This window comes from Diprion similis, chromosome 2 (assembly GCF_021155765.1).
Source record: "Diprion similis isolate iyDipSimi1 chromosome 2, iyDipSimi1.1, whole genome shotgun sequence".
NCBI lineage: Eukaryota > Metazoa > Arthropoda > Insecta > Hymenoptera > Diprionidae > Diprion > Diprion similis.
Window position 1 is genome coordinate 6260245 of NC_060106.1, and position 16310 is coordinate 6276554.

The window sequence follows — 16310 nt, forward strand, 5'->3', positions numbered from 1 at the left end:
TGTAGATCAGCATATACCTAAACTTGAGAGCCTAACATATCTTTATTCATAAATCTAATTTTTTAAATTATCAATACCTTCATATTAACAAAACGTATAAATATATGTTTCATATATGTACGCACGTTTCATATGTGCATGTATTTTCTTTACGCGCCAATTCTAACTTTCTAAATTTTTTTTTAACGACAGAATTCAAATAATATTATGTATTTTATAAATTGCATCTTGTCTTTGATAGTAACATATACCTAATATGTAATCATACACTTAAAAATATTTACAGATATAATAAAGAATGAACATTCAATTAGTTCAATGAAAACTTGAACTGCTTACGGGATCGGAGACAGCGAGTGTTAGTTTCAATTGAAAACCGAGGGAGTTATATATAGCAAAAATGAAAATCATTAGCAGAGTTCTCAAAAGTACAATGCTACTATTATCATTATTATTATTATTGTACTGTTATTACAACACTGCTATTTTCAATTGTTCATCTGTTGATTTTTTCATTAATTTCTTTTATCTTAGCTGTAACAAAGTTTTCGATTTAAAAAATAACTACCAACTGACGGCGAATGTCTTTCAATAGGTATGTTTAATCGCAAATCACATGCCTTAAGCTGTTAGTATCCCCTGTCACACCCAATACCTTACAACTGCTATACATACCGGCATATGAAATATTTAGTTATCAAAACATCAAAATATTTATTCTCATACACCGATATCTGTTATTTTCTATTTTTTTTATTTTCTTTTTTTCAAATAACATTTCGTTCCTTAAATCACTGATTTTTTTTTACCTAATCAGTCTTTGTGAATTAACTTGCTCAACTCTTCATCAAACCTCTAACTACAAACTTCCTATCCGGCACAAGAGACGTTAATTTACATTTATTTAGTTAATTGTTTAAAAATGAGTTTTTTTTGCCTAATCATTATATAATTTTATTTTATCAATTTTTTGTTATGAAACCCATTGATTGGATAAAGCTTAGCCTAATTATTCTATAGTTACTGTACAACTCAGTTTATTAATTTTTCTTGTTATTAATTGATAGTTTCATTTTTTTCGTTACGCAATCAAGATTAGTATTGTTAGAATCAAGATAAGCTTTGTGTTGAATATTTTTGGCAAGCTATAGAGTGCATCGTTCTATAAATAAGCGAAATCCAAAATTCGTGTATTTCCAAATACATATGTGTACTACAGATCTGTAATGTTTCCAATTGAAGTTAATTAGTTATAAATTTTGGCCGTTTTCGACGCACATTATAGAATATTTTATGAACATTCCCTGCATTTCATTAATAAATTCATAAATTTTGTAATGAGTTACAAATGAAATGTACCCACTATATCGCGTAGTAAAATCATACATCGATATTCAAGTGATAGTAATTTTAAATAAAAACTAATTAAAGTAGATAATAGATTTTTGAACCAATATTAATATCAACTAATTCTCTCAGTTATTAAATTTTTAAACTTCAATCGTCACTTTCACAATCATTTTAATTTCGAAACGGCGTATCCGTGAAGTTTTGAAACTGGCGAAGCTTTTTGGAAAGTGTAAGAGATTGAAAAAGATGTGCATGCTCTTTGAACCTTAATGCCCTAAAATTTTTACGAGATGTAGGTATATTTATTGCTGTCCTGCGACCATGTGATACAATTTTAATTTAGCATTCATTGTCAGTTGTGGAATCCATTCAATTTTTACTTTTTTTTGTCTCTGTAGTTGACAGCAGATTTTAAAAAATCCAATTGGTTATGTAGGTCAAATTACTTTCGATAACACGAGAAAAAGTAGACTTGACTATATATGACGAAAGATAATTTCAATCATCCAATTAATGTCTCGGTATATTCGTTTTTTACGTACAAAAAAAAAAAAAAAAGGGAAAATATAAGAAAAGTCGAAGGGTAAATCCGAACGCGAATTATAATTTAATACGAAGAAGACAGCACTCTACTATTGTTGTAATATATAATATTCTATTCATTAGAGCAATACTGCACCTTCTATTCAAAAACTTCCTCTTTTTATTAATGAGGAAGATTGTTTGTAGCGAGTTTATACTCATAAGTATGTGGAAAGAACGTGAATTCAATAATTTAATACTGCAGTTGTTATACCATAAAAATTCATTCATTTTTTGAGTAAACGTTTTGATTTAGAGGTTGCAGAGTTTCACTACAGCATTTCATAACGCTTTATTTTTAACAAATTTCTGATTCAAAATAGCAATGAGCAATACTCGGCTACAAGCAAAGCTGGATACAGAGCAGCTGTTACACTTTAGATTCATTATTTTAATTTGAATAATTTAAATTTTCAACACACAGCATTTGCAACTTATTTGAAACTTTGCAACCTAATTTAAATATCTATCTATACCAATGCCCAGCCTCCGTCAAGCTTTCATGGCGTTTCATTTAATTTCCTATACAATTACATAATATATTCAGGTTTACGTTATCCACTAAGTTCTTGGTAGTTATAGATTAATAAAAAGCCTATGCAAGGTGTAAAACTTAAAAAAAAATTCGTCTTAAAATATAGAAGGAACAAACTAATCGAAATAAAAATATTTTACTTTATATCAATATGTCGATATTAGTAGTAGGACACACGCAAATCCACTGCATAGATAATCTGTAGGGATTTATGTTCAAACAATTCTACATAATTACGCAGTGTGCTGAATAATATTTCAAAGTTACTCAAAAGATATGACAGTTAGACAAATTTTTATTCAGTAATACCATTCGAAGTGATACGTCATAATAGCATTTGTTCTCTATTTTGAGTTGCATACGAGAATTATTGAAGCTGGAATATGTGTAAGGTACGAGAATAAATGAGCATTTTCTCTTCAGTACACAGCATCTGGTATAATCAATTGTCTATCACCCATACTGTCGTCCATCATTATACTCCACTTGAAATAAGATATTGCTAGAAAATAAATAGCTATCTGGACATGTGAAAAATATTCATTTCGTGGTAAATGTACACCTAATACCTGCTTGTAGTTTATCAAAACTGTAACCTATACTTGCGGATTATGATCTTTGTATTATCATTCAGATATTACATTGGTCAAGTTTAACCGCACTGAATAAATTTATGGAATTTTTTACAATTTGATTAACTACATTCCTACTAATTGGACTTTAAACATTATTTTGTCTATTTAATGAAATGAGTAAGGTGTTCAGCAGGGAGTTGAAAATATGTCTGATCTACTTTTGCAAAAAAAAATAATTTAATTAACGTTTATTTCTAAAAGAAATATTAGGATTGAGTGCAATTATTGGGATTGAAGTTAAAATATGATGTTATAACATTACAGAACTTTGCACACTGCGATATAATAACGCAACGGAAACGTTTCAAGGATATATTATAATACCAGAAAGGGATAACTCTCTAAAACTAGCACACTGAGAGTGAAAATAACAAAGGTTAAACTGATAGATAAGATATCGCATAGCCAGCGAGGTAATAACTTATTTTTCATTGTAGTATTCAAATCGGCTAAAATGATTACATGAAAGCGTAACAGTGACTAAATCAATAATGTTTTTCGTTCACATAAATCCTTTCTTCATACTCCATATCTACCACGTGGAAGCTGCTCTTTAATTGTAAGTCTTTAACATTCATACCAGAGACCATAGTGACTTAATATAATCTCAACACGATCAAACATGCACAACGCATTGATCTACCCTGTGCTTTGGTTGTTAGGTACAGAAAAAAAATGGACAAAAATAATCACTGTTCCAGAAACTGCCGTGAAACCATTCAACACTTTTAGGGATAAGAGTAGGTGATATCAAATCAAACGTTCAGCTGTCGATCAAAAATTACTACTAGCATAAATGCTGATTCTTATACTGTTTTCATACACTCTAATGACGCAATGTCTCTGGTACAACCATTGAGTGATGCAGTAGAAATCTTAAGTAGAAATTCTCTGAATACCCCGTATATTATGATTCGTATGGTCATATTTTACAAGTCACAATCACGCGCGTGCAAATCAACAATCGTACGCCACAACGAACCAACAAATCTATGTACATATATGCTTGCTTGGTTACTTGCGTACAAGCATATATCGTTATTGTATGATACAATATCACACATCAACATTGTATCGTAATGATAGTTTTTTAATGGCAATAATAATAAATGACAATATATTAATAAGGTGATAGTAATATTGAATAGCAAATTAGTTATATTGACTGTAAGCTAAGAAAGTTGATATTTTGGATTACTGGTCGGGTTGCAGAGTCGTATTGTATTCGGAACAATGCTGGGGTTCACCTGGCGGTGTGCCGTTATGTGAATTACCCAAATGAGGAGTGGCGGGTGTGGCAGGCTGAGACTGTGGACTACTGGTAGGGGCGTAGATCAATCGGTAACCTGCTGGTAGGAAGAATCCACCATGAGGGGTATACCCAAATGTTTGAAAATTTGCCAATGTTGGTCCCTGATGATAATGGAGGTAGCCACTGTTAGCAGTAGAACCAGATATGGGAGTTGGAGCGACCAAACTACCAGACATAGGTCCACTGAAATTGGCTCCATCCGGTATAATTGGTGCAAACTGATAGCGTGCAGGATTCAAAGTAGTTGGACCGTTTGTTGAACCAATTGTTTCTAATGTTTCATTAGCATTTGTCGCACTGGTATAATTACTTGAATGTTGTGTTATATTTTGCATATTCTCAGTAGGCATAACCGGTATGGGGATAACATAAGCATGTGGAATATTAGTAGCTTGTTGTTGAGAAGATTGCGGGGTTTGGTTCAGCTTTTGCATAGCTAGCCTCAAAGTTTCTTCTGTATCTAACGATTGGCCAGGCATTTTTTGTAGTGGTGTCTGAGGCGCCGTACTGAACATTAAATAATCTTCCATCCCAGTCGATCTTGTTTGCCCTGAAAGAATTTGAACTGTATGGTTTGATTCGAAATAAAAACTGAAATTATCGTAACATACGCATATGTTACATATCTTATACAAAAAATTGGTAATTCTCTAATTAACATAATAATAAATAAATTTTTATATCCACGCTTGATGAGGAAAAGGTCATAAACAATTTATTATATTTTGAACATATTGTAAAGCAAAATAATTTCTTAAACGTGGACATAGAGCACATACTTTTTCAGTACTTGGTCAAACGTAAAATCGTACTTCATTTACTTTGTTAGAAAAAATAATGACTTTTAAGACACTGAGAATATTGCAATAACTAATTCAGCGTGTATACTGATGTCGCTGAAAGGACACTCATATAGGGAAATTAATTCTCTACAGAATGTGATCGAGTGGTGACGATTTCAAAAGAACTACACCTTCCTCCCCAAAATTAAATTCAAGAGATACCTATCAGCGAGAATTTTTTTCGCTAATTAACTAATCATAGAAATAGTTTTTCAGATGGGAGAGAATATGTAATGTTGCTTCCAAAAGAAATACTCTGTACTATTATATAGGTAGGAGACCTTTTTTGTAGAGCATGCATTTCCCTACAAAAATATGTATCAAGCACATACGTACTGCTTCGTTACTGATTTACAAAATTCAGAAATAACTAAAATTATTTTCTTGTGTTAATTAAGTGGAAAATGGGAAATTGCATTCTGAAACCACTAAATATTAATATTAAGGGCGTAAATTGTAACAGGCGTCTTATTTTGTCTTTCTACAACTATTAAACATGTAACTTTGAAAAAAAAAATTAGTCGATTTTTTGGACTAGTACAATGTTCACCTAAATTTGAATGTCAAGTTTTCAATTTCAAAAGTTTATTTCAACCTCATACCAACCTGCAACTGTTGAGGCAACTGTGTGGTAGAGGAGGGGATGATGCTGGTGTTGATGTAAGGCGCTGGCCTGTTGCTGTTGCTGAATTAATAATTGTAGCTGTTGTTGTTGGAATCTTTCTAGTTCTTCTCTGTGTCTGCGCTGCAAGGTTTCTAACTCTGTTGTTTGCCTGTTCATAAAATGAACGTTAATATACAAATATGCTTACAACAGTAAGAGCATTTAGAATTGTATTGGGTTGATGTGTACGTTAAAGGCATACCTTTTAATAAGAAGCTGATACTCCTCGCTGGGTGTCAGCACTTGATTCTTCTCATCTTTTTCAGACTGAAACGTTAATAATGAATAAGTTTGCATAAAGATCAAATGCCGTGTTGCAATTATGAATCAAAATCACATCATAAATTGCAGTTTGAATATCGAGCAAGTTTGAGTAAGTTATACAATATTAGATATTGAAAAAATATTCTTTTGAGTAAGATCGAAACTCATAGCAAAGATAGTTTAAAATAATTCGAAACATTTCATCTGCATCATAACCATCAACCGGGAAACGAAATCTTTACGACTCCGTCATTCTCTCTCAATACTTGCTCCTTTACCCTAGCACCACAGATATTATAAGATACCCATTTATGATAGTTGCTTGATATGAACACATTCAGCCATAGATAGAAAAATATGTATACTAGTGATCCCAACAAGTCTAGTTTTCTAGTTTTTCATTTGTCCGGTTTTTGAATATTCATCTACTTAACGAGTCTTACTCTGGTTTGAATATTTTTGTGAATCAAAAAATCACTGTCCCCATCTATACTTCACTCCATTTCAGCCACCCCTTATCTCCTTTTCTGTCAAATTATAAATATATTCACATGTGACTCGATTGAGAAATCGTTTGCTACACCCACATACTTTGTAAAGTACAACGTAACGGTACTCGACTACACAATTCATAAATATTTCATGGAGTAAACAGAGTAATTTTAAAATTGGATTGTTTTGACAGGGCTGTATGTGTTGTTCAATTTACAGTTGTTTGCTAATGTAATTTATAATTGAATTAAGCGATTTTTATCGAAGCGTGAGAGATACAGGAATGGTATGATATTCTGTCAAAAATTATACAAGTGGCAAAGAGTAAAGAAGGACTTCATGTTGGTAAGCTCTATATAAGCGAATAAGTTGACAAGTAGCATGTCATGTGTAAATTTCTACAATGGCGTTAGATTGAATATTTCGATGTTTTCTTCTCTGTACACTCGGACTTATAGCAAGTTGATTGCTGTGGACAAGTTACAAAGATATGAATGGTAGTAAGCGTTAAATTAGCATAGTGGACAGCATAAGTTAAATCATAAACCCCATGATATTGTTACACTATTACAAAAATTGTTATAATCTGTTTACGATAGAAAATTTTATTGATGATACGCTTATTTGCATTTTTTTTAAATCTAAAAATAATTAAAGTCAATATTTTCCAACCGCTGATTTTTGCAATACTAAATTATAATTTACCTTAGTTAATAAATACATGAATTATTGACCTCATTTCAGATTTAAAAAATGGCGTCTCATCCAAAAAGTAATTCGGCTTAAGTGATTTACAGTTTTCCCATTGAAATTTGTTAAGAACTACCACAAATGAAAGGTTGAGAAATACTGTTATAGATAGTTTTGACAAAGGAATAATACATAAATATTCTGACAGTTAAATATATACAGATCACACCCTTCACCACAAAGGATCACATGAATATTTAGCATCACCGTTCCAAGTTTGATCATAACATATTCTGAGCCATATTTATAATAAACAATGAAAATATCTCAAACTTTTTTCGGTCTAGTACTATTGATAAAGCATCATCAAGACCAAAGACTTTTCTAACTAATACAACATTCTTGTTCTAAAACATGTTATTGCTACGTCAAAACTTGTAACTTGTTGAAAATTTGTGATGAATTTCCAATGTTAATACCAATGGTATGTCACTCTAGAAATCTGTTTTTCATTAGAAATATGGCGCATGATATGTAGTTTCAATACTTATTTTCTTTTTTAAGCCTTGGTGGTCTTACCCTATGCACCACATGATTCTGATGTGGTTGTGCTGCCCGATGTGAGGCAGTTGTGCCGGACACCATAGATTTATAATTAGGAGTAAAAGTATTATTCTCAGTTACTAAAGGTGGGGTTGTATTTTGGAACTGATGCTGCAGAAACCTGATTTTCTCTGAATTGTACCTGGGAAAGGATGTGTTTGAGCACAGTGATCTACTTCCAGGAGAATAACAACATCTATCTAAATCATTCTCTTTTTCCTCATTGATGTCCAACATTTCTAAGTTTGCACTATAATCTCTGGATGTGAAAAGACTTTGTGATGTTATCGGTCCGTTTTGGAGTACATCTCCCGATAAATTGAAAGTGTTCCTGGATTTCAAAATGGATTCACCATCATTACGTTCAAATGACGTACCTACTGGTTTTTCCATATTAACATTTTGCTCAGTCTGCCACACATTCAATGGATGCAAAGATTCGTTTTTAGTTTTTTTACTTGTCGAATATACTTGTCTTTTGTTATTACCAATTTTTTGTAAAAACGTATGATTTGAAGTACCGTACCCATCGTTACTTGATATTTCAGGATCACAATCACCGTCTATAATATATGAATTGTCTGTATTTTGCGGGTTGAGTAATGCTGAAAAATTAGGAACTTTCATTCCTGCGTGTATTGTGTGATATACATGGTTTAAACCCATTTTTTTCTCAAGCCCCGCACTGGGATTATCAACTCTATATTCGCAACTTTTCGAGGAATCAATGTATCCAGGACTCAAATTCATTAAACTTTTAGCTTGCTTTAATTTGGCTTTGAGTAAGTGTCTGGGTTCTTGAGTTAAATGATTTAGGTAAACAGTATTTTGCCGTTCATAACGTGAAGATCTCATCAATGATGGACCGTTTCTTCTATGAAATTCAGACGATGTATTACACCTGCAATCAGAGCTCGAATGATTTGTTGGAAGACCCAACTCCAGTTGCAGAGTTTCTTGCCAAAAAGGATCATAGTTTTTTCTTAATTGTTCAAGAATCGTGAGGTAATGTTCATCCTCACATAACTTGTAACTATGTGTACGTTTTATTGGCCTGATTCTGTGGCGGATGTAATCAGGGAGTGGAGTATTGGAACACTTTCTACGCTTAAGTGCTCTTTCTTCGTAGTCATTGCTTTTCTCAAATAAATCGCAAAAAGGTACTGATTTTCTTCGATTTCTTATTGGCCCGCCAGATACTTGTCTTTCCAATTTTGAAATCCTTGAATTTTCAATTTGCTTCTCACCGTACTTGACAAATTGCTTTCTACTTCGGCATTTACTTGTGTCTGAAAAAACTGGTGTATTACAGTAATTACATAAACTTGGATCATTTGACTCAGATAATCTTAAATCGATCATTGATCTGGCAAGACGATTATTTTCCATTAAGTTCGTAGTTTCAACGCTTACAAAATTGTGTGAATTTAATTTTGTGAATGCATTTGACAAATCACTTGCGGAATGAGCGAATTTTGAATTCCTCAGTTTTTCCGATATCAATCCTGGTCTTTCAGAATCGACGGCAAAACATCTGAGATCAGAAATTGAATTGGATGCTCTTCTAGAATCACCAGGATCGTGTGTTTTGTTGATTGCTTCTGGAAGATCTTGTTTAATTGATGTGAGAAAATTTGGAGATCTTAAATCTGATTCCGAGTTGGTCTTTTTAGTAAATTCCTGCAGTCGGTTACTTCTCCTGTGACATCTCGACTCTTGTGTCAATTTTTCAACGTACCTATTTTCATGTGAAAGAGGTGAAGTGGTCCTTAAATCAGTAGTAGAATCAGCAAATCTTTTGCTACACCGAACAAGCTTTATATTTTTAATATATTGCGCATTAGCATATTTTACACGATATTTCTCATAACTCTGTTTTGACTTTGGTTCAAAGTAAGTAGTTGTCATATCATTATTTCTCATTGTCGCATTCTTGTTATTATCGATAACATGCTGCGATCTTAATGATATTTCGGGTGTTATCTTTGGCAAAAGTCGAATTTCTTTTTCTTGGAGTACAGTAGGTTTTTGATCGTAGCGTCCAATTACGAATTTTGGTTTAAGATAAGCCCTACTCGACTGAGTCGTCGATGAAGACATTGTGTCGCAAAAATTTTTCATGCTGCATGCAGCTTGGGGAATGCTTGCAAATGTCTTATGCGTTTGATATTCGTTTGGAGGGATAAAATTCATGTCACGAGATATGCTTTCTTCTTGACGTATGTTTATTGTTGACTTACTGGAAAACTGTGCTGACAAAGAGTTTAAGTCACTTTTTAACAGTGGTTCCAATATGGTGGTCCGATTTTCATGGGTGCAAAAAGCTGAAGTCGGTATGTTAGTATTTGCATTCAAAGCTGACGTTTTACTTGCGGTTTTGCTATTAGGTATCCCAGTAGTCCAATTTGAAGCAAAATTGAAGAATGTAGAATTATTTTCTAAGCCAGGTAATACTTTTTCATTGATTATACTTTTCTTCAGAGGTAAAAAATGATCGAAAAGTCGATTTTTAGTGGAGTCAGAGTTCAATGACTCATGACAGTTTTGAGATGTACCTTCGATATCTTTGCCAACCTGTGTTGTATTAGGTTTGTTAATGTCTGAGAAATGAAAATCGAATTGAAATCTAGTTTTAACATCATCCATTGAATTTTTTTCAGATATCATTCCGCTTGCAGGGATCGAACCATTGGTTTGCATGTTTGAAGAAGTAATAGGCTTTTGAATAAAATCTGATGGATTTTTCTTGATATGATGATTGCTTTGAAAATGTCGTGCTTCTTGTGTACTTAAAGTAGCGCCTTCATGATTTTGGTGCATACTAAGAGTGCCCTGGAATGGTACATTTGACGCAGTGGATGTACTATGTGCGTTGTATGACCCAGAAGCTTGTACGTTTTGTATCTGATTCAAGATTCCATTACGATGATAACTTTGATAGCTGGCATTGATAGTTGGCGTTTGATGATGATTAATTTTATGTACTGATCCCAAATTTTGTGCATTATTAACATGCAGTGAGGCGTTTTGCTCAGTATTTACATTCTGAAGTTGCAGTTGTCGCATTGTCAACGGTAACTGTTGCTGTACCTGATTTTGCAAAAGATGCTGCAGAGTATTATCCTGGAGTCGATTCGTGATGGGCGACAAATTTTCAGCTTGTGCTCCAAGGTTCAGAGGATCGTGCGGGATATCTTTTTGTGGCTGAGTTTGAGGAGATGAACATTGAGCGAAAGAATCATGCGCGTTTTTAACAGCATCTCGTGGTATCACATGCTGCTTTGAGCCCGGAGGGGGTTTCAATAAAAATATATTTTGGATTTGTTGGTCTAGAGATTGAGTAGAATATATCCCACTATGAACTGAGGGATGTTTCTGACTTTGTGTGTTTAGCGTTGTCTGTGGAAAGGTGTGTGTATTACGTTGTTGAGGTTGAAATACAGGAAGTCTGAAATCGGTTTTGGGTGAAGTAGGTAAACTATACTGTTTTTTGGAAATAGGGCTTTGGTAATTATAATGGGAAGACGAGCCAGAGGTAAAAGATGAATAGGAGGAGGGAAAGCTTTTGGTGCCCGGCGGTGTAGCTACCATCAAACTTTCACTGCTCACCCTCAGAGAGTCCACCAATCTGCCTGGAGACTACAGAGCCCCCAAAAATAGACCCCAAAAATATTGTAATAAAAAAATATGCCAAAAAAGAATGTAGGGAACTATTGAAAGTTGTCTATTGATAAAAAAACGAGATGGAGAGAAGTATTTACGTTTCACGCGAGTGTCAAATATTGGAACAAGAAAAAGTGCTGCAGTTGTATGGCATAACAAACTAAAAGAATATTTTCAATCAATATCAGTCAAAGATTTTGCTGATAATATCGCTGGTTTCTAGCTGGACATACAGTTCCATTTATGTCACATATTTAATCGTAGTAATAGAAGAAGTAGTAGTAGGAATAGTAGTAGCAGTGGCAGTATGTAACAGTAATCGATAAAACATTTCAGATTACGATAAAAATACTCATATTTTGCCCCGTGTTTTTCGGTTCTGAGGCCTTATTTTTTTTGGGGGACGATTTTCAATTCACTTATGTATTTTTCATTGTAATTTCATTGACGGGAAATCACAATTTCAATGCCTATGATTTTATAGCTATAAGGAAACCTAACTAAAAACATTCTAGTATTATGCGCAATAGAGTCAAATTTTTATGAGTCTTTGGTATCCATATTAGTTGGTACAAAGAATTCACAGTTGACAATTGAAATTAAATAAATTAATACCAAAACAGTACTACCATGCCATACATCATTACCTTTCAAATTAGTAATTTACAAAATGCACAACACAACACTTTGTTAAAGAGCAATAAATATTGTGGGTCTATCAATAATTTACAATTAAGAAAATATGGATTTAATAAGAAAGAAAATAAAAAGTTTACCTCGGTCGTTAGGGTGCCGATGGATGTGGCGGAAGAAGTAGGCGGCAATGAGCCTTCTCTGTTATGAAGCACTTGAACTGGTATACCTGTACCTGAAAAAAATTCGAAACAAATCATACTTTCGATGCATTTCACTATATGTTATTCTTTACATAATATGTATAGGTATGGTATTGTGATATTCTCGAAATTGGACAATACAAACTGGTACGACAATCCAAGATAATGTAACTAATCATCAATGAAAGAATATAATATATTTCAATGTTCCTCTATGAGAAAGACAATCTCATTCGAACTTGTACATTTAACTTGATAAACTCGAGCTGATTTACAAAATTTGAAAAACCAGGATATAATAACTTGTTAGATGGGTTAGATGAATTGAATCACCCCGTAAATATCTTTGCTAGTCGAATTTTGAGGGGATTAAGCTCAGATTTGCTACAATACCCGGTAGTAAGTAGTGAGCAAGTAGAAATACAGGGTAGCTTTATTTTTAGATAAGATCAATTTGTACTTACACTGCATCTCTTCCATGTGATGAGTGGTTACGCTGAATCGGCCTGCTCGCCGGGTCATCATTTCCTCCTGCTGTTGTCTTTGTTGGTCAGAAATTGTCAATGATGTTTGTTGCTGACTAGTTGGTACAGCATCAACAGGAGGTGGCCCAGCTACTTTAGATACCATGAATCTCGATATTTTTCTTACTGGTTGATCTGATGTTATTTGCTGTGAAGTAAATTTAAATTAAGCTTTGAAATATTTTTAGGTAAACTTTGAAAAATTTTTTTGTTTTCAGATGTGAATGAATGAATTTCATGCAATTGCTACTACCATCAAGAAATTTTAGGATATAATTATTTTGAAGTTTTTAAGGTAGAAATCCTTAACATTTCACTGAGTCATTAATAATCGGTCACGCGTAGAACACTTATGCACAACATTAAAAAATCTACTTGCCTCAGGAGCATTGTCAAGAGTTTGTTCCAAATTGATAGGGGTATTGGAACCTGAGTTAGAATTGATGACGCTTGGTGAAATAGCAGCAATAGGTACAGGGTGAACGGTAGCGAGCTGTGTTTGCTGCGGAGGAAATATTTGTCCCGTGGGTACAGGAGGTGTAGAAGGTTGTGAAGGTGACGAGTTCATCAAAGGACCTCTATGATGAATCTTTGCCAATTCTTGCTCCAATTCTTGCAAACGAGATCCTGGCCGTTGAGAACGTATTTTGACATTCTCCTTGCTTGGTGACATCGCTTCTGAACCTCCCGTAATCAATGGACTATCAGTCGTACACTCCGAGTTCTGCATTTAATTTTCAGGAGTAAATTTTTTAGACATTTTTCAGGTCTCTTATTTGTCTGAATATTCTACAAAGCAGCACCTCAAATCAAATGCCTAGTCTGCTATTTTTGTAAATCATTTTCTGCTGATTTTTGTGAACCCAGTTATCGCACGTACATTGTTTAATTAAGTTGACAGTAGCAGTTATATAGTGTAGAATCAACTGTGATACAGAGTTCTGTTCATTGAGGCAAAAAGCTGTGATTGTACTTGTACATGGGCCTCTCTGTCCAGTTACCATTTATGACAAAACCTATGTAAAAAATGAAATCAAAGTGTTCAACATGCAGAACTTCTCATATGTATATTTTGAATTTGTTCATAGTGCCATGCAGCTAATTTATTACGTAGAACATGCTCGAATCACAGAGTATATCAGATAACTGATAAATTTAATGATGTGTCACATCGCAGAGTAATCACTTTACCTAATTATGTCACACCTAGACTTTTCTATATAAACTAAACACATTATCAGTTCAAATTTTTCTCTGTAATTCTTTAAGGTCGGCATCAATTTGTTAGATAGTTTGAAATAATATGTAAACCTTAGAGTGTCACTCTACTTTTCAAGAAACTAAACTTTTTCTGCCTTCACTGCATATTTATACTTTTAAAAGATATGAATCTTAAAAGATATCCTAGAATTACAATGGAAAACGTAATAGACGACAATAACCTTATCATAATATGTTCTTATATTTTCAGGTTTTCTATTACGTTTCTGATTTCTATTCGTTAATAGCTTTTAATATCATATCAAAATTTGTGAATGAAGTAATTATTATTGCTATATGTATCTGAAAGATCAAGAAGTTGAATCGATTTGGAGCCAGATGTACAATTAATCAATATTATATATAATGTCGCTGTCCACATGGCTCATGACTATACAAAACCAACTGAAGAACGTTTATCATTAGATAATAGCAGCCATTTTCTAGCTAAACTAGTAGAAATATAATGCATTCATGGAACTGTAGTGAAAAAATGTTATATTCATTATTCACTCACTGTTTGTGTGGTTGCAGGTACAGCGATCGATGGTTCTTGGCCATAAAAAACACCCTCCACAGGTATGACAACGTTACTTACATCACTGGATGCAGCATGAGGAATGAAAGCAGCTATCGATGAATGCACTGTTGTTTGTGGAGACAAAGTTCCCTGAGTCGAAGAAGAACCACTTGTTAATTACAAGTTGTGCGATTTTTATCAGTATTTAGAGAATTACAGACTCCATATGATTTATTACTTTGAACAAGTTTTTAGTAAACAAAGATGAATTTTTAATTTATTATCTTCACAGCTGTACCTGAATTACATGATGGGTTAGAAATTCTTCAACTATAGAATCTGTACAGTTTCAGCAAAATATGGTATTTAGTAAATCTTTGTCCAAAACCAATAATAAATACTTTACAAATTTATGGGCTTGCAAGCGATTTCAAAGAGACTTAAGGTTGCCACTAATTTTCTGTATTAAAATTTCCTAACTTTTCCTGGTTTTCTAGTGATACGATTTGAATTTTCTAAGTCTAGAGTATTCATTTCCATCACATACTGATTAAAGAACCAGTTATATATTAATAAGACATTCCTTTGCAAGTTTGTTTTTGATGGTTTGTTGATGGTAATGATGAAAAACTGATGACTCTCATGAAGAAAAACAGTCGATTTTGGTTTTACGCGAGATAAATGTGACTCTCAATACTTTTTTATCGGATAAATATCAATTGACTCTAAAATATGTTTTTCCTTTAAAAGACTGAATAGCGACAATGAACGCAGATAATTTTCACTAAATACACATAAATTTTAACCGTGAATAAAATAAATTGTAGATAAAAATTAGAAAAGACGGTGCGCTTTAGTTGATTTTATCTATCATAAATCACGAATAATATCATGTGAGTATCGGAAATTTCAGAAAAGAAATTAAAATTATAAAAATGTGTAACATAGTAATCAGTTTTCCATAAAAGAATATTCAATTTTTCGGAGATTCATCAAGGAACGAGACTTTTTCCGGGTATCTTAGATTTCAGATAACATGAAATCCTTGTTAAGAGTTTATATAGGCTGCAGACAATACTTAATAAGTGCATTAGATAGACATCATAGACGTACTACCTGCTAGTTCGTACTCACTAAGGAATGACTAGTTGCAACAGGCATGCCGATGTTGGCCAATTTTTGCTGCAGAGTATGCATGTATGTGTCGTATCCACCTGCTGTTTGGTGCGAGTGAGGTGTAGCAGGATGACTTATCGGAGGGGTTCCTATGCTCAGAGATTCGGAAGGTTGGCTTGTCAACTGTACTAGCTTCTGTTGCAAATCTGCAATCGTCTGAGGCCCACCACTGTCGGCAATCTTATCCAGAGAGTTTTGCTGGCTCAACTTCGAATGTTGTTGCATTACTGAAGTTTCTGTTAGTTCAGTGAGTGTATGATCGGGTGTTGCTTCATGACTGGAGTTGTCGTGCTCGGTAGAAACCACTTGACAATCTGAACTGGTACGCCTGGTAGATGAAAAAAAAATCGAACGCTGTTACA

General features: G+C 33.5%; 1 protein-coding gene across 7 annotated transcripts in view; it reads right to left on the reverse strand.

The window, feature by feature from the left end:
- Window positions 1–3207: 3207 nt before the first annotated feature.
- LOC124416031 (mucin-4) overlaps window positions 3208–16310 on the reverse strand; it is a 38773-nt gene continuing 25670 nt past the window's right edge. For 5 of the 7 annotated variants that reach the window (XM_046896860.1, XM_046896858.1, XM_046896857.1 and 2 more), the window contains 9 exons: window positions 15907–16276; window positions 14770–14922; window positions 13372–13716; window positions 12933–13140; window positions 12409–12500; window positions 11060–11608; window positions 6123–6187; window positions 5863–6029; window positions 3208–4964 (listed from right to left, as the gene is read on the reverse strand). In XM_046896860.1, the coding sequence (XP_046752816.1) occupies window positions 4297–4964; window positions 5863–6029; window positions 6123–6187; window positions 11060–11608; window positions 12409–12500; window positions 12933–13140; window positions 13372–13716; window positions 14770–14922; window positions 15907–16276 (2617 nt within the window). In that variant the 3' untranslated portion in view covers window positions 3208–4296. The remainder of the gene's footprint in view (window positions 4965–5862; window positions 6030–6122; window positions 6188–11059; window positions 11609–12408; window positions 12501–12932; window positions 13141–13371; window positions 13717–14769; window positions 14923–15906; window positions 16277–16310) is intronic. The other 2 variants (XM_046896859.1, XM_046896861.1) reach the window with 2 other exon arrangements.